At 40.5% G+C, this 23,031-nt stretch overlaps 1 protein-coding gene across 2 annotated transcripts in view; it reads left to right on the top strand.

Annotated features, from left to right (window-relative positions):
* Nucleotides 1-23,031, top strand: part of optn (optineurin) — a 62,644-nt gene that overhangs the window by 15,526 nt on the left and 24,087 nt on the right. Inside the window, exons 3-10 of one of the 2 annotated variants that reach the window (XM_072470999.1) lie at nucleotides 3,378-3,571; nucleotides 4,558-4,731; nucleotides 5,960-6,036; nucleotides 9,315-9,449; nucleotides 10,138-10,333; nucleotides 13,132-13,247; nucleotides 15,663-15,833; nucleotides 19,151-19,235. In XM_072470999.1, coding sequence (XP_072327100.1) covers nucleotides 3,378-3,571; nucleotides 4,558-4,731; nucleotides 5,960-6,036; nucleotides 9,315-9,449; nucleotides 10,138-10,333; nucleotides 13,132-13,247; nucleotides 15,663-15,833; nucleotides 19,151-19,235 — 1,148 coding nt within the window. Of the gene's footprint in view, nucleotides 1-3,377; nucleotides 3,572-4,557; nucleotides 4,732-5,959; nucleotides 6,037-9,314; nucleotides 9,450-10,137; nucleotides 10,334-13,131; nucleotides 13,248-15,662; nucleotides 15,834-19,150; nucleotides 19,245-23,031 lie in introns of both variants that reach the window. The other variant, XM_072470998.1, reaches the window with a different exon arrangement.

Genomic DNA, 23,031 nt, shown 5'->3' with positions numbered 1-23,031 from the left:
TATATTAACTCCTATTGGTAGTTCCCAGAACAAAGGACCAAGTGGTCCGGTGACTTGCAGCAGCCAACTTATTTTGGTTCAGCAGAAAGTGCATCTTTTTAAATAGCAAAAGAATGAAGTTCTGGATTTCTTTTCCTGTCTTAAGGATCCAACAATCGAAAAGCAGAAAAAAGAATAAATGAACAACTGGGGCAATTATTGATCTGGACTTGGGAATAACTAATGCTGAGATGGTGTAACTATCAGCGAAGTAGAACACAACATAATACAAGAAGGCATTAGGAGACTTGCAAATTAAATAGTTAAGTAGCAAATGAGTTTTACGTCAATAAATGAGGTGATGCACCTTGGTAGGAAAAAACAAAACATCAGCTGAGAAAAAATAACCTGAATGTGGAGATTATGGCAGAACAAATCAAAAGTGAATTTTTGATCAGAATTAAAAATACTACAAACACTGGAATTATTTCTGGGGTATAGGATTCAATAGATTTTGAGATCTGATGGAGGTCCCCCCCCCCCCCCCCCCCATAAACTGTTGAAGCTCTGGGTCAATTGATAATGTCAAAACTGGATTTCTGATAGAGGATATGGAGATATGGGTGTTGAAGGTGCAGATCAACCATAATCTAAATTACTGTTAGAACAGGATTGAAGCGCTGCATGATCTGCTTTTCCTACATTTCTAAATATTTTTGAGACATGATTAGGGACTCTTTGTATGCAATAAAAAGGCAGCTTTGTTTGAGTAATTTGGCCATTCTGGGTATACATTTGTTAACTTGATACATTTACAAAATATTTGAATAAACATCCACACAGTGAGTCTGAAGTGATAAACAAATGTGCCTTGCACTGTTGGCACACTTCCAGGCAGCCAAAACGTCAGAGATGGTTAACCAATAGCCCTGTCAACTGAGTAATGATGAATCATTGGGGATTTGAAAGGAAGGATGAGGAAATACTGCATTCAACCACAGGTGGTAAGAGTAGGAGGAAATAACAAGAATATAAAACTTACATAAATGGACACTTTTTGTCCAGTTATCTCTCTTGTAGATCATGTGGGATTTATACTCTTGTGGGTTTTATTATTTTAAGCTCTTATAGGTGATTCTGCATAAATCGATGAGCAGAACTCTTAAATTTGCTTTCTACATCTCTGCTATTTAGCCCCAGCCTACTGACCTCCACACAACAGGACCATTTGTGTTTGATCTTCTATGCTCATTTTCTACTTCTAACCTTCAAGCGCATTACCAACCTGATGCTCATCAACTTTATTCAACACAGTGACAACTTACTTGCCACACATTCTGTTGTACACCTCATAATATGACAAGAAACGTGTGGTATTCTAAGTTTAATTTAAAACTTTGGTCTGGTAATTCTTTGCTTATCTTAAGCAGCTTGTCAAATCAGGATGATGTGTATCCTGCAGACTTGTAGAGTCTTCAATTCTGCAAGGAACAGAGCAGTAAAATGCCAAATTATGTCAGGTTTGACTATTTCAAAAGGCAAAATGACTTGTAGGTCTGACTTCGTAACTGTACTCCCGATATAAATCACTATCCATTACCCATATCAAAGTAAGAGCCTGGTGTTTTGTGTCGGTGTACAAACTGAGAGGTTGTTGCATTGTGGGGAATAAACTAGGTGGTGATGGTGCACAATTTATATCAATCTCTTCCCTCTTTCTCTCCCCCCCCCCCCCTCCCCCCCCCCCCTTGAGCATTTCTATTGTTGTAAACTGCATTGTTATCTTGAAAATTATTTAAATAATTTTTACCCGTCAAGCTGTAAAGATGCGTAATTGGGATTGCTTTGCTTTGTCAATAAATTATATCTCTTGAATCGGCTTTAGAAAATATGTTGGGAATATAAATCACCACTTTGAAAAGATTGCATTTCTTATTTCTTATATGATTATTGTTGGTTGCATCAAAAAGAGATGTTGACTCTTGGTGAAGACTAGTATTGTGGTTTTACTGTGGAGCACTTGCATGTTGATTAAGCAAGTGAGAGTGAATTTACCAATCACAATTAAAACTCAATTAAATTCAAGGACCTGGAAAATACTTAATTATTGCTGTGCTGACGGAACAGGCTACAGGAGTTGCACTCTTTAATTACAACCGAGGAGGTTAATTATCAGTCAGAAACTTGTTTGTATGGAACAAAGAATCTTTCTTATAAAGATATTTGTATGACCCTGGAAAACAATGTTGCAAAGGTAGGTCCACGCAGTAATATCTAGTACTTTCTACTTTGGCAAAAGTCAACCAAAGTACTGACACTGCTGACTTTGTGCCTTTGCATTTTTGTTGCAATATCAGGATTAAAACTTGTTAAAATAGTTTCAGGAATAATTAAATAACAAAGGAAAAGTAGAGACTGGAATTCTTTAAACCAAGAGAGCTCGTTGTGATTTGATTAAGTAGTTGAATGTGTATTTTGAGAAGCTCCATCTGCTGATCTACATTTCTAATTTTTCATGTCCATTAGAAGAATTGTTGTCTCAAAGCTCTTTTGTTTTACATGCCTGACATACTTGAACAGCAGTGGCTTTTCAGCAGAAGCATTTCAAATGGACTAGTAATCACAGGCCCCTATCTAAATTGTTATTTATGATATGAAATCGCTGCGTGTAAAGAGTGTATTAACAATGATTTTCAGAAGAAGAGGTATTTACCCTCACATTGTTCTCAGTACCACCATTCACACTCCGCTCGTGAGTGATGAAGCTAGCCCATCGACTACATTCCTGCGACTGCATTCCAGTTCCACCTTACTCTTACATTGTTATGGACCCTCTGGAAAGTCTGGACAGAACTTCGGGTCAATGGACCCCACTTCGACAACAGTTGAACTAGAAATAGAAATGCCAAAGCTGTGATTGGCATGGAGAACTTTAGGTGGATAGCATATAATAAATCCCTAGCCTCACAGTTGCGCACAATCTTTTGCGAAGGGCCAGTTACTAAATAACCTTTTGAATCTCATTAGACACTACAGAATGTTTTCAGATCCCCATTCTGCACCAATTTTGGTTTGACAAAATCACAAAGAACGTTTTATAAAATGAATTTGGAATTTTTTTTAATTAAACCGAAATTACAGAGAAATGGCATGAATTCCACCACCCCTAATATAGTTGGATTTTTCTGATACTGCAGTAATTTAATACATTGTGGATATATTTTAGTAGCCTCATTAAAAGTCATTTGTCTGTAGTGAAGAGCTTTTTTAAAACAAAACAATGATCTTTCACAAAGTTACAGAAATATTCTTTTAGATTAGACTTAATTCTACAGGGAAAGTTTCAAATATTTAGTTAATTTGTTTGTAAGCAAAGTATTGGTGATTGTGTTTTACAGAAGCAATCAAGCAAACAAATCATGCTATGAAGGAACGTTATGAAGAACTTGCTACTTGGCGGGAGAAACAGAGGGAAGAACGGGAGTACATTCAGAATAAATTCGAAGAGGCCAAAGCCCGACTAACAGACCTTGCTGCAGAGAATGAAACCTTGAAGATCAATATACGAGAATTAAATAGCAATGGTTTACAGGTATATAGAACAAGGATTGAAGATTTTTAGAACTATCTGCACATGCAACTTAGTTTCACTAGATATGAAGACTGAAATGTTTAAACTTCTCATCAAAGGAAAAATTAGGTGAAATATGATCCTGGGTCTATTAAAATGCTGAAAGGCAATTACTCTATGAAATAGTTGATTTTCTTTTGAACTGTCTGATCCAGGTTGTAATCTTTTGACCATATATTCACAATCTAAGACTTAGCCACAAAGGTAACTGTAGCCACAAAAGGGTAACTGTACTGATCAGAGAGGTTGGCCTTGAGGGAAATGGAGAAATTTGCACAATTTCTTCCAATTTTAACACCTTAATGGTGGAAAAGAGAGTAATTTTCACTTGAATCATAACTCACTTGATGTGCGATTGCTTAATATTGGCACTGACTGCTTAATTGTCGAGAAATGATGTTCCACGCAAACATGTTTACAACCAAGCAAATAGGGTATTTAATTTAAATCCTTCAGTATTATTGCAACGTGAGACTAAAGTTGACCGTTTCCCCTTCTAGTAGTGCAAGTACATTGAGCAGAATAAGCTTCCATTAAAATCAATTAACTATTTTTTGTTTCTGCAAGAGTGGGCAAATACCTGCCTACAAATTAGTTTAAAAGTAATAAATATAGATCTTGATTAACATAGCCTCTGTAAACCATTATGCTTCCAGTTTTCTCATGGACCATGAGGATATAATAGCGTACAGTGCAATTGGTCAGACTTAAGTAAATTGTAATTTTAGATTGGCATTTGAAGTACTTGCTCAATTAACTATGAAGATGGACGCTTCACTGAATTGTAAAGAGTCATTTGTAAAGAATCTTATGACTGCACAAATTATACTTGATCTGTTGGAAGGATTGGGCTTTACGGGCACAAGTTTTCCTCGTGCTCTGTGCTTTCGTGTTGGTAAGTAATCTGTTGGATAGTTTTTTTTAATGTAATTTTTATTTTCTGACAGGGAATGCCCAAAAATGTGTGCTCTAATCTGGTGGAGCAAGATGTTCAGCAACTGAAAGCACTTGTCAGCAGGCTGCAGACAGAAAAGGCTGATTTGGTTGCCATGAATTCAGAGCTTCTGCTGAAGTTGGGTTCCGCAACATCTGATGATTCATTTGTTGAAATCCGAATGGTGGTATGTGGACGAACTAAAAATTTTTAAAAATGTAATTGCAGTTCATGTTAGTGCCTGAAATTGGTTATTGTGTTTTCATCATAGAATTTACAGTGCAGGAGGAGGCCATTCGGCCCATCGAGTCTGCACCGGCTCTTGGAAAGAGCACCCTACCCAAGATCAACACCTCTACCCTCTCCCCATAACCCAGCAACCCCACCCAACACTAAGGGCAATTTTGGACACTAAGGGCAATTTATCATGGCCAATCCACCTAACCTGCACATCTTTGGACTGTGGGAGGAAACCGGAGCACCCGGAAGAAACCCACGCACACACGGGGAGGATGTGCAGTTGGTGTGCAATTATACATTTCTACCCTAAAAATAGGACAAATAATGCAGTATAAATTAATGGTTTGTATAGGATCCTATTCCATTTATGAGCCAAGCTTGTGCTATGGACCAAATGTGTAAAAAGTTGCAAATTGCTAGCAAAGAACATTTTTAAAGTGAAGGAACTCACTGCAACATAAAATTACAGATTTAGGTCCCATTGCTGTGACTCTCAGTACTGCTCCCAAGAACTTTATTTCCGAAAGGCAGCAAGCACAGAAGGTTGGGGGTTGGGTTGGAAGGATGTGGCGGATGGAAGGAGCTCAGTGGTAAGGAAAGAAGAAAACAAATCCACCTGTAGTAGTGTTCACTCGAGTCCTGACGTCGATTCAAGATCAATATTGACAGAGGCTTAGGAACGCAATTTGTTCTAATGGACGGCACGGTAGCACTGTGGTTAGCACTGTTGCTTCAAGCTCCAGGGCCCTAGGTTCGTTTCCCGGCTTGGGTCGCTGTCTGTGCGGAGTCTGCACGTTCTCCCCGTGGGTTTCCTCCAGGTGCTCCGGTTTCCTCCCACAGCCCAAAGATGTGCACGTTAGGTGGGTTGGCCATGCTAAATTGCCCCATAGTGTCCAAAAAGGTTAGGTGGGGTAACTGGGTTACGGGGATGGGGTGGAGGTGTGGGCTTAGGTGGGGTGCTCTTTCAAAGGGCCCATGCAGACCCTATGAGCTGAATGGCCTCCTGCACTGTAGGTTCTATGATTCTATGAATGCACTGATTAAATGGTTGGAAGGTTTCTGAAAATGTTAGGTGTTAATTTGTTAAAATTTGTCAATTTTAGAGCATAATATATTTCTGAGCATTTTAATCCAGTGAAAGGTATTTTTAGCATTGACGCTGTCTAATTCTGTAGGAGGCTGTTGATAATGGCGAACTAAAAGCAGCAAAGGAATTGCAGTGCAAGGATACAAACAGCCCCACAGCCTATACGTAAGTGATTCCATTTGTTTGTGTGCTTCATTATTGTATCACCAATATGAGCAGTAAACGTATGTGCTATTCAAACTTTTGGATGAGTTAAGTAAAATTGGCTATTCATTTTAAGTTATCTGATGTAAATGTATGCCAACTGCATTGTGAAAACATAATTCTTTGAGAAATACACCGAAAATCTGTTGCTTATCATGTGCTGCTTTGCTCAGGTTCAGACTGTCACCTCAAACTAACAAAATACACCACTTAATTTAATTTCAATATCATGATCAACGTCAAATGGAACGCCTTATTGAATGGAGGCAGAGAGTAAATTGGGAGTAGTTTGAGAATGGCTAGTCAGAAGACACGCACTAACCATTGAAGACTGTGGCAGAACCCGATCTGAGCATTGATGAGCAATTTATTGCTAAGCAAGTACCACTTGATTACGCTGTCGATGACCCCTTACATCACTTTACCGATGATTGAGAGTGGACGGATGGGACAGTTATTTGTTGGGTTGGGTTTGTCCTGATTTCCAGCTACGTGACATCCCTAATGATTTAGTCAGTGGATATTTATGCTTTAAAACAGCACAATAAATGTTTCTACTGCAAGGTGATTGTCATTCCTGAGAATAATATGACCTAGTCATTGGATGTGCTGCAGGGTGTCCACACAATCTATTCATCATCCAGTGAGCTGAAAGTGGGATCCACTGCCAACTGCTTTTGGCATTAACTGATCCCACAAGCAGGCAAAGCAGCTGGAATTCCACATAGGGACAGCTGGATTCTGAAGCAGGAACATCCTTTAAGTGTAAGTACTCTGCCAGCACCATGCGTTTGATGCCCATTTTAGGCGCCGGTGAAGGAACTTGTTTTTAGAAACATCATTTTGCATGACGTTGTTGTCTGGGCCAGCATTTATTGCCCATCCTGAATTCTTGAATACTTGGATTGCCCATCATGTAGAAATTCTTGTTATTGTGCTGGAGGATGCTGTTGCTCAAGGAGGAAGCCCCCTGTGAGTGGGTCCAGCACCTGACCGAAATGCAAGAATCACTAACCATGCCACACCGTTGAATCCTGTTGCTGGGGAAATGCTGCCAACAAACAAGACCTGCCAATTGATTTGTCTGCAATAAATAGAATGGACATATTTAAAACCATAAAGCTAAGGTGCAGAAAGTGATCATTCTGCCCATCATGTCTGCACCAGCCAGGAAAGAGGAAAAGGAAACTAGCCGTTCATTTTAATCCTACTTTCCAGCACCTGGTCCCCTAGTCTTACAAGCTACATCACTTCAAATCCAGATCCAGGAACCTTTTAAATGAGTTGAGCATTTCAGCCTCAACCACCTACTAGGCAAGTGAATTCCATTCGTCCACCCCCCACTGGGTGAAAATGCTTTTCCCCCATCCCTTCTACCAATCACCTTAAATCTATGCCCCATGGTAATTGACTGCTCAGGGGAAACTAGTCTTTCCTGTCTGTCCTAACCCTCATAATTTTGTGCACCTCAGGTCACCTCCTCTGTTCTAAGGAAAACCCTAGCCTACTGAATCTCTCCTAATAGAACAATTTTCAAGCCCTGGCGAAGTTCTTGTATGCAGAGTGAACCTGCTGTTGACAGTGCACCACAATTCATGGCCATTTTGTGATTGACTGAATCTTGCATTATGCAACTTGTACATTGTTCAAGTTTCAATTGTGGCCCTTCAGTAGCTGTTTATTTAAATGTTTTGTGTTTTGCAGTGATAGATAAAAGTATAAGCAGGAATTGACTTCAGAATAGGTGAAATAAAGTGAGAAATTAAGCTATGTATTAACAAGGATACAATAGAGCTGATCAACATAATTGCTATATACTTTGATGGATGCAGGATTTTAGATGTAGTACATTGTAAATATTTGGCAATTTGGGGGTTGACAGCCTGGGGTTCGAGTGTATTTGACTCTTTTTAAAGTCGTCACTTTTGAAAGAAAAACTTGCTTTGCAAGTTCAGAAAGCTTTTCAGGAGCCAGAGGTGAAATTGACCAGAGTGACTTGTTTTCAGCCTGGGGAATTAATTTGTTTTCAACTTGGGGAGACCATATCATTGCTGGGTGGATTTATGGTATTCCGACATTTTGAGAAAACTTTGAGTTGAGTTCTAATTTGGCTACCCTTTTTAGACCACAAGTGAAGTCTTTCTCACAATGTTTTTTAAAAAAAAAAAGAGTAATAGTATTTAAAGCAGAGTAGACTTGTCTGATGATAAGAGGAAAGCTGAAACAAGCTTTTTGAAGACATCAACCAGAATCTGCAGGGGTTCTAACAGGAGCCAAATCTGTTCCAGAAAGCAAGTATTTCTGTGCCATTGGGATGGATTGAGAGCTGTATGTTTTTCCTTTCTCGTTTAATTGGGAATAGAACTGGGGCAGCACGATGGCGCAGTGGGTTAGCCCTGCTGCCTCACGGCGCCTAGGTTCCAGGTTCGATCCCGGCTCTGGTTTACTGTCCGTGTGGAGTTTGCACATTCTCCCCGTGTTTGCGTGGGTTTTGCCCCCACAACTCAAAGGTGTGCAGGGTAGGTGGATTGGCCGCACTAAATTGCCCCTTAATTGGAAAAAATTGATTGGGTACTCTAAAATTTAAAAATAAATTGGGAATAGAGCTAGGAATTAAGGGTATTATATTTACTGTATTGAATAGTATTGTTCAAGGGTAATGGTTAGCTATTTTCGGGTGTGAGGCTAAAGCGTTTAATAGTGTGTTAATAAAGTTTGCTTTTAATATACCAATCCCTATTTCTTTGTGCAATCACTCCTGGAGCAAAGTATTCTTTCCGCACAGTCTTACAAAAATGAAATAAAATATTGGGGTTTCGGCCCAGTATCCAAGCCACTGTTGGGGTCTGGTCTGAGATCGTAATATTTGGAAGAGTAGAAACATGAACGTCTTAAAAGAACAGAGGTCCTTAAGGTGGAATAAAATGTTGCAGAGAATCCCAGCAGAAGTGTTTACAGCAGGTGGTTTTGAATGTAAAGTACAGACAAAGATAGATTATTACAACTGAACAAATCTGTTTTTCAGGCTTCCATGACCATGTAATTGTCACCTCTGGAATTTTGTTATGTTTGAATTATTTAATATCTTGCTGCTCTGCAAGATTAGTTTCACGGCTTCTGAAAAAAATGAAGCTTTATCTTTTCAGAAGTACTTAATTGAGATTTGGAACAATCAGTAAGTGACATCAAATAATTAATATTGTGTTTAAATCATATTTTGATCAATCATTTGGAGACAGGTCAAAAGTACATGATGATACTGGGAAACGTCTGATATCAGAAGAGTTAACAGTCAGCCAACTGCTTCATATGCTAAGGGACAAGACTCTGAGCTTGGAAAAACTTGAACATGAGCTTGAATCTTCCAAGCAAAGGTAAAGGGTTTTGAGGGCTGTGTAGATACTTTTATTAGGAACCTTGAAGTACTTAGCATTTTGATTCGGAGTTTAATATAGTGAGTACTTTTGTGAATTGTGGATACATAATGGACCACATTAGTTGAAATGTCCAAGCTTCAGTGTTATTATTCTTTAATTTGATTAAACCGTTGAACAATCTGATTGATGTGGCAATTGTGTGAAAAGCAAAGTTGCATTTTGTGAGACTGTTCACATAGAGGGTGATCTGTTTATTATTAGTTGGGTGATAAATTGGAGGCAAATTCTAACAGAATGTGAAGGGCACAGAAGAGTTAAAAATTTGCAACCTTTATCCTTTTTTTTTGTAAATCCAACTCTAATTATGATTCTTGGTCTTGTACAGGGTGGTGGGGAGAAAGAAAAATATTATTTGGGTTATTTTATCACTTGAAATGAGGGGCTGGATTCTCAGGCCCTCAGACATGTGTTTCTCAGCAGCGTGCCGTTGACTGGCATGGGATTTTATACTCCCGCTGCTTATCCATGGGATTCTCATTGTAACCACCCAACGCCACCAGGAACCCCATGTGGGTGGGTGAGCTGCCGGCGGGAAAAGTGAATCGCAACGGCCTGAGAATTCCAGCTGAACTTTCATTGTGCTTCGTTGTTCTAAGTAGCCACACGACTTGACAATATATTTCAGGATTTCGGAGCTCGAGAAAGCTAATGCAACAACTGAGGTTGCAACACAGACCGAGAGGAATGCAGCAGAGCAGCCTCTGTCCAATACTAAGCAGGAATTGGCAACCGAGATTCCGGTTACTAATGTGAATGCAGAACAACAGAAGACTGAAGCAACAGCTGCTCCAGTAGAAGGATTGAATAATCCAAACAAGCAAGTAAGTGGGCACTTGTTGCCGAAGTTTGTAAAACCGAAAAGGATTCGGTGTTTCCTATAATGGGGAGTTATTTGTTTGTTTTAGAAACATCGGAACTGCTTGATGAACAAAGACCACAGTCTAACTTCTACCATCTTGGTAGTTGCATGATATGAGAATGAAGCCGTTGATTATCAGTCGTTATCATTAACTGACAACAAACTCGATCATGAGCCAAGCAAGTCCCCAATGGTGGAAAAGAAAGACTTGCATTCACATAGCTGCTTTAGCATCTGTCATGGTCCTAGGACATCCCAAAGTATTTTCAGAAGTGTAGTCACTGCTGTAATGCAGAAAAAATGGTAGCCACTTTGCACATAGCAAGCTCCCACAAACGGAAAGGATATATGCAATCAGCTAATTTGGTTAACTCCTGTCCACACGTCCGTCCTTGGCCTTCTCCAGTGAAATCCCGCACAAGCTGGAGGAGCAGCATCTCATCTTGCGGATGGGCATGTTGCAGCCCTCTGAATTAACGTTGTGTTCAGCAACTTAGATTTTGACATTTCTCTTCCAGTTTGAATCTCCTCCCTTTTTTAATATTCCATACATGTATTGCCTCAATGCAAAACACCCTCTCCCCCTCTCATACCAGACCACCTGGGGGCGGCATTGTAGCACAGTGCTTAGTACTGTTGCTTCACAGCGCCAGGGTCCCAGGTTCGATTCCCGGCTTGGGTCACTGTCAGAGCGGAGTCTGCACATTCTCCTCGTGTCTGCGTGGGTTTCCTCCGGGTTCCTCCCACAAGTCCCGAAAGACGTGATGTTAGGTAATTTGCCCATTCTGAATTCTCCCTCCGTGTACCCGAACAGGCGCCAGAATGTGGTGACTAGGGGCTTTTCACAGTAACCTTATTGCAGTGTTAATGTAATCCTACTTGTGACAATAACAAAGATTATTATTATTATTAAAGTTGTTACTTTTTGTTGCAGTTTCTTTTGCCCATAACACATTCTCTCCCCTTTCAGTTCTGACAGAGTCTATGACTCGAAACTCTGTTTTTTATATTATGGGCCAGGGTTTAGAGAACACCAAAGTATATGACGGAGTTCACCTGACCTACAACGTTTAATAGATTTTGATTGAGGAGCACAAGGGCCCACTTTCCAGGTGTTATGCCACAGAGATCTTAAATATTTTTAAACAAAGCAATGTTTATTCTATGAATACAGTTAACATTTTACAAACACACGGTTAACATCTTATCAACAACAACACAAATGCCCCCCCCCCAAAAAAAAAAAGATACAGTACTCTATAGGTAACCCTTAATAACTTTCCTAACAACATCCATAAACCAAACACCCTTTTTTCCTACAAAACTGTAGGTTTGAATTCCTTAATTTGAATTTACAGAAAACAGGTATTACTTTGAAGTTATCAAGTGGTCTGGAGACATTCTTTAGCATGCAGAGAGAGAGAGACCAAAAATACACCTTCTTTGTTTGAATGCAGCTCCCAACTGAAAACAAAACCAAAAAAAACTCCGAGCTACAAAGCAGTTTCCAGCTTAAAACAAAAGAATTACAGACCAGTTCCACCCACACAGTGACCTCACTGCAGCCATTTGATAAAACACACTTTTCTTAAAGGGACCCTCACATGAGACTCACCTGATAGATGCTGGCAGACCTTTTCCAGCATCCGCAGTTATTCTGGTTAACTTGGTTGCGGAGTAAATGTTGCGTAGGATATTGAGAGAACTCTGCTCTTATTTCATTAGTACCTTGGGATCTTTTGCGTCCACCTAAGAGGGCACGCTGTGACATGGTTTAACATTCTGTCTGAAAGTCGAAACCTCCAGCAGTGCAGCACTCCTTCAATATGGCAGTGAAATGCCAGCAAAGATTATATGCCAAATTTTCCAAAGTGAGACTTGAACCCACACACATCTGGTGCAGAGCCAAGAGTGTTGAGCCAATGTTGACTGATACTTGTATTGGAAACTATAGTCCTATCTTTTTCCCCCAAAACGTGCTACACTTGCGTGTCATATCTCACATCGCTAACACAGTGTCCCAAAACAATGTTTTCTGTAAGAAATCTTAAATGATTTAATTTCATTCAAATGCAATCAATTCTATCTTCTCCACTGATTCACCACACTCACTGAACCAGTATGTTCATGGGCTAAATTTTAATTTATCCCACCTTCAAATTCAGTCAAACAAAAAACTTATTGACCATTTAAAAAAAAAACAGATTTGGTTTCAGTCATTGCTTCATGTTTAATTTTATACTTTGGGATCTAGCCAGATCTACATTCATGACTGCTATGTAAGACACTGAGTAAGGTCAGTTGTTTAACCCATTCCAATATCTAAATCTAGCATTTCACTATACAGTCTTGCCTGCATTGTGTACATTGTTTTCCTCAATTCTGATTGTTAAATACATTGCAAAACAATCAGTTGTTTAAAAAAAAAAGTAAAGAAACCCTTCCTCTACCAACAGGTGCTAATGATTTTGCCAAGATTGGGGGTATTTGCCAAAATATGAACTAATGCACAGTCTTTGTAACTCTATTTTCACACCAGAGAAATGAAAACAAGTTATTATTTAACAGGAAAGAGGTATTTGGTAACCGCATCTGTCATCTAAACTATGATTGGTAATGCACTGGTAAGCAGCGTTGCAGCCTACTTAATGATGGTTAAAGAAGTAGCTCCTTAGAATATATTTAATATCTGCAGCATTATTCAGTTCCATTACTGTATAAAGTTATCAGTCAGTTTAATGGAATGCTATTTGTATCTAGACTCCGAATGAAGTTGAAGCATTAAAGACACAAGTGATGTCATTAGTAAAAGACTTGCAGGAAGCCCAGAAAAAGCTGGGTGAAGCAGAAAACATCAAGAGGTCTCTTCATGAGAGGTAAGAAATATGCTTGAAAAATGGCTAAGAAAATTGAATCTGGAGAACCTATATTTGTTCTAAGAAATAGATTCTGTTTTTATGCTTAAGATATATTTCAGATTGTCAAAGTTGAGGTGAGCTGCTGCAGACTATCCTAACAGTATTTTAAACTGAACATCAATCGCTTGGTGTTGTAACGGTATATAAAGGTGTCTTTTTGACACAAATTCTCTACATGATGATTTAATAACCTCTTGACGCTCTGCAAGAGTGGAGAATGTACTTTCTTCCAGGACAGAAGGGATGTTGCTACTGGCGTCATTGAATAACTAACAATTTGCGATAAAATATTTTGAAAGGACTAGTATTAAGTCTGCATGGGTTGCTGACAAAAGAACATAAATGCACAGTTATGGTTCTTCCTATGCCAGAGTAATCCTGGAAGTGAATCTTAGATATATAACTCAATGTAAAGAAGCTTCTCTGCACTCAATTTCAAATTTCTTGCATGTAATCTTGTATGTTTGGCCCTTGTTCTGGACTTCCAACTACTGGAAAGTCTATTTCTTCCCCCATCCAACATCTATATAATTTAAATCAATCTTTAATCTGGGTTGCTATTCTCCCTTTGATTCTTCCCTCCTTTAATCTTCTGTAATCTCTCGTGTCTTGGCAACGGTTTTCCTCAAGTCCAGTTGCACTTTCCCCTCTCTTCCCCCCCCCCCCCCCCCCATATATATATGTTATCCCTTAAGTTTTGGCAATCATATTTATCCCTTTTTGAAATCTGCTGGATGCTTCTATTTCCACAATATATCAATAAATGGTCATTTTACTTTAATTGGAGGGTACTGAATTTCCACTACCACAGATGCTGAATGGCCTATAATGATCTAGATTAGCTGTCTCCCTATTTTTTATATATCATTTACTGCATTGGCGTTTCTTCAGTCCTCTGACGCACATCTGCAACCCGTAGATTAATTAAAACTTCTCGGACCTCCGCAATTTCTTCCCTCGCCTCTCGGTTATATTGGACCCTGGTGTTTCTTCCTTGAGGGTAACTAAAACTACTGAAACTATCTACCAAAATCCATCTATATAAAGCTATCTAAAATGTTACATTTCTCTCTTGATTGCCTCATCATTAGTAAAGATTGATGTGAAGCACTTATCAAATACCAACATTTTGATAATTCAACCTCTCTCTCCTCAAGAGTCCCACCTTACTTCAACTGATCGACATGTAAAATTTAAATAAGATCTGGAAAATGCGCAATGGGTAAAGTGGCAACTCCAATAAACGTCAAGCAAGCAATTGGGAATACTGTCTAAGGGAAGAGCAGAACTTGTAAAATATTGTTCCTTTTTGTGCTTTTTGATATTTTTTTCACACTATCACAGCTTTCCTTGCCCTGTCTTTAATCATCTTTCCTGTTTTCTCATATTGTCCTATAGTTTGTACATTATTATAGTCATGATAGGCTCTTTTCTAAACAATTGATTTTTAACCTCCTTACCCATAGACCCTGAAACCACACGTGGTTCTTTATGAATGTAACATTCTTATTCTGTACTTTTCTCAATGTGTTAGACAGTAACTAACCCTCAGTTTGACTGCAACCAACTTCATTTCACAGACATCTTAGTGTATGGTTATACAACAGCATTTGTAGATGTGTGGGAGCAGGTCAGCTCACGGTTAGAGAATGATGCATATGGAGTAATATTCATTAAACCTAATTTTATGTATATGTGGTGCATCGTTAAAGGCAAACCCACATGCTATTTTTAATATCAATCTACTGCATAAAATAAATCCTCAGTCATCCACAATATTCAAAATAGCATATTTCTGAAACCCTTTTTGGGAAAATTCCATGGGATACTGTCCCTTGAAGAAATTACCCTTCATGTTTTCTCACACTAGCAACAGTTCTCAGTTTTCCAAGCCAAAACAAGTTCACAATCATATAAGACAGCAACATCAAGTGTTGGTGAGAATCTGTGGCAGTGGTCTCTTGTTCTTTTGTGTCGCTGCTCTGATCAAGTTGCATAGCTTGCTCACAATGTTGTCTGAAAGCTACTTAAGTGTAGGAATGGCTTTTTTAAAGAAGTTATGTTTTAAAATGCTGATGTGAATTTTATTGGAAGCAATCAAAAGTATATTTTAGTAGAGCTAAGAAAAAGACAGTAACTTTTTAGAAACATATACATAAACATTTTGATGGACAGAAATAACTATCAGTCAAACTGGTTTGAGGAATGTTAAAACGTTGGCCCAACCCTAGGTTTAATCTAAAGTGAAAATTTTAACCATTTTTAGGCGCAAGACTTTTAATGGTTTCCTTTTTGTTTTCAATATAATTTGACTGATTTTTGTGGTTGGTACGGGAAAAGCATGATCTGTATTAACCACTAGATCTCTTTCAGATGCCTGGATGTGGAGCAAAAGCTGGAAAGCAGCCAGGTGGGTGTGGAGGAGACCAGGGAACTGAAGTTTTCCAATGAAAAGCTGAAGCTGCAAGTGGAAAGCTTGCAGTCAGAACAACAAATTGACCAGTTGAAATTAGCAGAAGAAAAAATTAAATTAGCCGAAGAAAAGTAAGTTTTTAAAATAAAAATTTACACTTCTCAACGCTGCAGCTAATCGTGAACCATTGGTTAACATTGTGAGAATACTTTCTTGACTTTTAGTTAGCATCTGGCTGTGCTGACATGTCCCATAGTTGAAGATACCACGGCATCCCCACATTACTTGAACATGTACAGTGCTATTTCACCTAAAAAAAATATTGCAAAGCACTTTAACCAATGAGTTATGAAGTGCGGCATAATGGCCCAGTGGTTAGCACTGCTGCCTCACGGCACCAAGGACCCGAGTTTGATCCCGGCCTCGGGTCACTGTCCATGTGGAGTTATCCGTTCTCCCCGTGTCTGCCTGGGTCTCACCCCCCACAACATAAGATGTGCAGGGTAGGTAGATTGGCCACGCTAAATTGCCCTTAATTGGAAAAAAAAAGAATAGGGTACTGTAAATGTATTTTTTTAACATTTTTAAAAATCCAATGAATTATTAAGTTGTAATGCAGGCAGCATGCATTTTATTGCAGCCATAATAATATTTATTGTCACAAGTAGGCTGACATTAACACTGCAATGAGGTTACTGTGAAAAGCCCCCCGTCGCTACATTCTGGCGCCTGTTCGGGTACATTGAGGGAGAATTCAGAATGTCCAAATTACCTCACAGCACGTCTTTCGGGACTTGTGGGAGGAAACCGGAGCACCCAGAGTAAGCCCACGCAGACACGGGAGAACGTGCAGACTCTGCACAGACAGTGACCCAAGCCGGGAATTGAACCTGGGACCCTGGCGCGGTGAAGCCACAGTGCTAACCATTGTGCTACCGTACTGCCCATTGTAATTGGCTAAATAGCCAGTTTATCTTTTTCTTTTTGGTGGTTTGGATTGAAAGATAATGCAAGAAAATCTGTTGTGTATATATATTGACGTGGGATCTTTAAGGTCCATGGTGGCGCAGCGGTAATATCAGTTGTAATCCAGAGACCCAGGGTAATCCTCTATGGGCCTGGGTTCAAATCCCACCATGGCAGGTGTGAAATTTGAATTCAAATTCAATTTTTAAAAGGAATGAGGCCATTGTTGATTGTTGTAAAAACCCATCTGGTTCACTAATGCTTTTTGGGGAAGAAAATCTGCCAGCTTACATGGCCTAGCCTGCATGTGACTCCAGACCCACATCAATGTGGTTGGCTCTTAAATGCCCTCTGAACAAGGGCAATTAGGGGTGGACAATAAATGCAGGCCTGGCCAGCGACACCCACATTCCATGAGCGAATTTTAAAAATGACTTTAAAGTCTCCTCTAAAATACTACACTGGGTCTGTGTGATGAGCTCAAACCTTGGTTTGAACTCTCCACCTTCATCCCCACTGATGAGAAGACTGGCAACTGAGGCAATGAATTGTGAACTTTGAATGAGGTGCCAGAGGCTATTGACACCTCTAGAACCAAACTCCAGTATAAGTTGGCACATTCCGAATAGAACAGTGAAGCAAATGGTTAAAATAAATATTACATAAAAGATATTTTCTGGGTGATTTATAACATTTATTGTCCTTTAGAACAACCTTGAAAACAGGGACAATGGGAAATAGCAAGAGTAAGCCATTCAGTCCCTTGAGCCTGCTCTGCCATTCAGTTCGATTGTCTTGGCACGCTGCTGCCTGACAGCGCCAGGGACCCGGGTTCGATTCCGACCTTGGTGACTATTTGATGGATGTTTGCACATTCCTCCCATAGTCCAAAGATGTGCAGGTTTGGTGGATTGGCCACGATCTAAATATAGGTGGCAGGGTATCGCTCAAATCCACTTGCAGTAAAGGTCAACATATCATTTGCCACCTTAATTGCGCGCTGCACCTGCATGTTCACTTTCAGTTATTCAAACAAGGTCATCCAGGTCCCTATGGCCATCAACACTACCCAATCCCTCACCATTTAAGAAATATTATGCATCTCTGTTTTTTCTGCCAAAATGGCTGACTTATTTTTCCATCTTGTATTCCAACTACTGTGTCCTTGCCCACGCAGCCCATCTAAATCTTCTTGAAGGCAGTGACAACCCCTAGGATAGGGTTGTCTGATTTTCTCAGTGGTCAGGGACAGGAGGGTGTGACCATGAATGACACGGGACAGAGAAGGTAGAAGTGAATAAGCCTCAGCCCTTGCAATTGTCCAACAGGTTTGAGGTTCTTGCAGCTTGTATGCATGAGGGTGGGGCTGCAAGGTGGATGAGTGGATTGACCATGGCATCGTGGTACAGGAAGCCATTCCAAGTTGGGGAAGTACGGTAGCATTGTGGATAGCACAATTGCTTCACAGCTCCAGGGTCCCAGGTTCGATTCCGGCTTGGGTCACTGTCTGTGCGGAGTCTGCACATCCTCCCCGTGTCTGCGTGGGTTTCCTCCGGGTGCTCCGGTTTCCTCCCACAGTCCAAAGATGTGCGGGTTAGGTGAATTGGCCAATGATAAATTGCCCTTAATGTCCAAATTGCCCTTAGTGTTGGGTGGAGGTGTTGAGTTTGGGTAGGGTGCTCTTTCCAAGAGCCGGTGCAGACTCAAAGGGCCGAATGGCCTCCTTCTGCACTGTAAATTCAATGATAATCTATGATTAATCTAGGACAAAGGTTCGGCACAACATCGTGGGCCTGTTCTGTGCTGTATTTTCTATGTTCTATGTTAAGTAGGAATGTGGTGGCAGTGTGGGACAGTATAGTGAGGGATAGGTACAGCTCTCTGAAGCCGAGAGCCGTGAGTCTTGAATGCTGTGTTGCTTGCCTGGTGGCACGGTTCAGAACATAACATCTCTGCACTGGAGAGGGGGAGGATTCAGTTGTCATGGTCCACATGGGTATCAAGAACCTAGATAAGATAGGAAAGAGGTTCTGCTTAGGGGCTAAATTAAAAAGCAGACCCTCAAAGGTAATCTCTGGATCATTTCCTGAGCCTCGAGCAAATTGTCTTTGGATAGATAAGATTGAGATGAATGCGTGACTCAGACTGGTGTTGGAGAAATGGGTTTCAGTCATGGGCACTGGCACCAGTACTGGGAAAAGTGGAAGTTGTACCATTGGGATGGGCCTCACCTGAACCATGCTTGGATCGGTGCTCTGACGAGTTGTTTAACTAGAGTTGAATAGTGGGGAGAAGGGATCATGTGAAAGGAGTTGTGACAAACCAAAGAGAAGCTACAAGGTGAGGGAGCAGGGTAATAAGTTATTTTCTAAATTTGTTCTCTTTGTAAGTATTTCACAATAAGTGTTTAAACAGTAAAAACATAATTAACAGTAATTTATGCCTCATTTAGCTATTCCTTATTTTGATTGTTTCTAAACAGAAGAAAGCTCACACAGATCCAAGCAGCCTACGATCAGTTGTTTCAAGACTACAATGATGTTATGAAGGTTCAGGAAGAAATGAAGGTTAATGAGGTATATTCATTATTTGAGAAATATGACGTGACAGTTTTTATTGCTGTACATTTTTTTAAAAGTCTACACTTTTTATCTGTTCTGTTTTTCACACCTGTTCACTCAGACAAGTTGATTTTTCCAATTGTACAAATGCTGTAAAGAATTAATTTTGAAATCCTGACGAGAATGCCAGGATAAGCTGCCAGTGTAAATGTTTACTATTGAAATTCCTGCATAGACTGTGATGTAGCAGTGCTGAAATCTAACCAGATTTAGATTCATTTGATATCTAATTGATTCAACATGAAAGTAATGCCATGGGGCGATGGTTAGATCCTCTTGTAGGAGATGGTCATTGCCTGACACTCGTGTGGCGCGAATGTAACATGCCACTTGTCAGCCCAAGCCTGGATATTGTCCAGTTTTTGCTGCATTGGACATGGCCTGCTTCATTATCTGAGGAGTCACGTATGGTGCTGAACATTGTGCAGTCATCTGCGAGCATCCCCACTCCAACCTTAGGATGGAAGGGAGGTCATTGATGAAGCAGCTGAAGATGGTTGGGTCTAGGACACATCCTGCAGTGATGTCCTGGAGCTGAGATGATTGACCAACCACCACAACCATCTCCCTTCATGCCTGGTATGACTCCAATCAGCAGAGGATTTCCCCGCTGCCCCCAGTTTTGCTTGGGCTTCTTGATGTCATATTCGGTCAAATGCTGCCTTGATGTCAAGGGCAGTTACACTCACCTCACCTCTGGCTTTCAGCTCTTCTGTCCATGTTTGAACCAAGACAGTAATGAGTTCAGGAGATGAGTGACGGAACCCAAACTGGGTGTCCGTGAACAAGTCATTGCTGAGTAAGTGCCGCTTGATAGCACCGTTGATGACTCCTTCCTTTGCTGATGATGGCAAGTAGACTAATAGGGGGTAATTGGTTGGATAGAACTTGTCCTGTTTCTTTGTACAGGACACACCTGGGCAATTTTCCACATTGACAGGTAGATGCCAGTGTTGTAGCTACTGGAATAGCTTGACTAGGGATGCCATCAAGCCCATTGTCCAGAATTGTTGTGATGTAATATTTTAAGTTGTTTTCAAACTAAAAGTGTAATGTCTGAAATCATCTGTTCTCTATGGTGGTGGTGGATTGCTAATTCTTAATGAATGCTGGTTGAGCCTGTTTCAATTGAGTGCTAATATTTCCCAAAGCTCTACTATATAAAGCAGAAAATAATGTGCATCATTCCCATTCTGACTTGGCAATTATAGAAAAGCTAACCAGCAGTTAATGTGTGCCCAATAGTAAATTAGAACTTTTTACATCTGAATGGTTATTTTCTCATTTGCTTTACTCAGTGGTATCTGTGCACCATTATTCACGATAATTGCACCACACTGTTGAGGTTATACAACTTTCTAATGGATCGTTGAATTAACTGTACACTTGTTGAGCTTGCAGTATGTTAAACCCTAAATTACTGAATAGTCCATTGTTTTGGCGGAGCAGGCTCAAGGGACCAGATGGTCTACTCCTGCTCCTAGTTCTTATGTTAAAAGGAGATTGTGTAGCAGACCTGCAACGATCCCCCCCCCCTGATTCCTCAACTGTGAAGGTTATGACAACCCAGCATAATGCCAGTCCAAGTGGCCCCAGCATGATTAGCTGATGAGAGTGTTCCATAGATACTATCACTTGTTATTAGTGCGTCTGTCTGCATTATCAAACAAAATGGAACAGGAACAATGTAGTATGTGTACCACAGGACAGCTCCTGTCCTTGTGTATTTTTTTTTAAGAGTAAGCTATGTAAATCTGAGTTAACCCTTCGACTACTGACAGATATGAGAAAGTTCCAAATCACAAAATGCTGAAAACACTCAGCATGGAGAGATTTGGCAAGTCAACGACCAGACCCTGCTGGATAGAAAACTGTGCATTAGAACATAGAACATTACAGCGCAGTACAGGCCCTTCGGCCCTCGATGTTGCGCCGACCTGTGAAACCACTCTAAAGCCCATCTACACTATTCTCTTATCGTCCATATGTTTATCCAATGACCATTTAAATACCCTTAATGTTGGCGAGCCCACTACTGTTGCAGGCAGGGCATTCCATGCCCTTACTACTCTCTGAATAAAGAACCTACCTCTGACATCTGTCCGATATCTATCTCCCCTCAATTTAAAGCTACGTCCCCTCGTGCTAGACATCACCATCCGAGGAAAAAGGCTCTCACTGTCCACCCTATCTAATCCTCTGATCATCTTGTATGCCTCTATTAAGTCCCCTCTTAACCTTCTCTCTAACGAAAACAGCCTCAAGTCCCTCAGTCTTCCCTCATAAGATCTTCCCTCCATACCAGGCAACATCTTGGTAAATCTCCTCTGCACCCTTTCCAATGCTTCCACATCCTTCCTATAATGCGGCGACCAGAATTGCACGCAATACTCCAAATGCGGCCGCACCAGAGTTTTGTACAGCTGCAACATGACCTCATGGCTCCGAAACTCAATCCCTCTACAAATAAAAGCTAACACACCGTACGCCTTCTTAACAACCCTCTCTACCTGGGTGGCAACTTTCAGGGATCTATGTACATGGACACTGAGATCTCTCTGCTCATCCACACTGCCAAGAATCTTACTATTAGCTCAGTACTCTGTCTTCCTGTTATTTCTTACAAAATGAATCACCTCACACTTTTCTGCATTAAACTCCATTTTCCACCTCTCAGCCCAGCTCTGCAGCTTATCTATGTCCCTCTGTAACTTGTAACATCCTTCCGCACTGTCCACAACTCCACCGACTTTAGTGTCATCTGCAAATGTACTCACCCATCCTTCTATGCCCGCCTCCAGGTCATTTATAAAAATGGCAAACAGCAGTGGCTCCAAAACAGATCCTTGTGGTACACCACTAGTAACTGGACTCCAGTCTGAACATTTCCCATCAACCACCACCCTTTGTCTTCTTCCAGCTAGCCAATTTCTGATCCAAACTGCTATATTACCCTGAATCCCATGCCTCCGTATTTTCTGCAATAGCCTACCTTGGGGAACCATATCAAATGCTTTACTGAAATCCATATACACCACATCAACTGCTTTACCCTCGTCCACCTGTTTGGTCACCTTCTCAAAGAACTCAATAAGGTTTGTGAGGCATGACCTACCCTTCACAAAACCGTGTTGACTATCTCTAATCAAATTATTCCTTTCCAGATGATTATACATCCTATCTCTTATAAACCTTTCCAAGACTTTGCCCACAACAGAAGTAAGGCTCACTGGTCTATAGTTATCGGGATTGTCTCTACTCCCCTTCTTGAACAAGGGGACAACATTTGCTACACTACAGTCTTCTGGCACTATTCCTGTAGACAATGATGACCTAAAGATCAAAGCCAAAGGCTCAGCAATCTCCTTCCTAGCTTCCCAGAGAATCCTAGGATAAATCCCATCCAGCCCAGGGGACTTATCTATTTTCACACTTTCCAGAATTACTAACACCTCCTCCTTTATGAACCTCAAGCCCTTCTAGTCTAGTAGCCTGTATCTCTGTATTCTCCTCGACAACATTGTCTTTTTCCTGTGTGAGTACTGCCGAAAAATATTCATTTAGCACCTCTCCTATCCCCTCGGACTCCATGCACAACTTTCCACTACTGTCCTTGACTGGCCCTACTCTTACCCTAGTCATTCTTTTATTCATGACATATCTACAGAAATCTTTAGGATTATCCTTGATCCTACCTGCCAAAGACTTCTCATGTCCCCTCCTGGCTCTTCTTAGCTCTCTC

The sequence above is a fragment of the Scyliorhinus torazame genome, chromosome 13 (genome assembly GCF_047496885.1).
Source record: "Scyliorhinus torazame isolate Kashiwa2021f chromosome 13, sScyTor2.1, whole genome shotgun sequence".
NCBI lineage: Eukaryota > Metazoa > Chordata > Chondrichthyes > Carcharhiniformes > Scyliorhinidae > Scyliorhinus > Scyliorhinus torazame.
The sequence above is the reverse complement of the archived record's forward strand: the minus strand, read 5'-3'. Positions and strand labels throughout refer to the sequence as shown.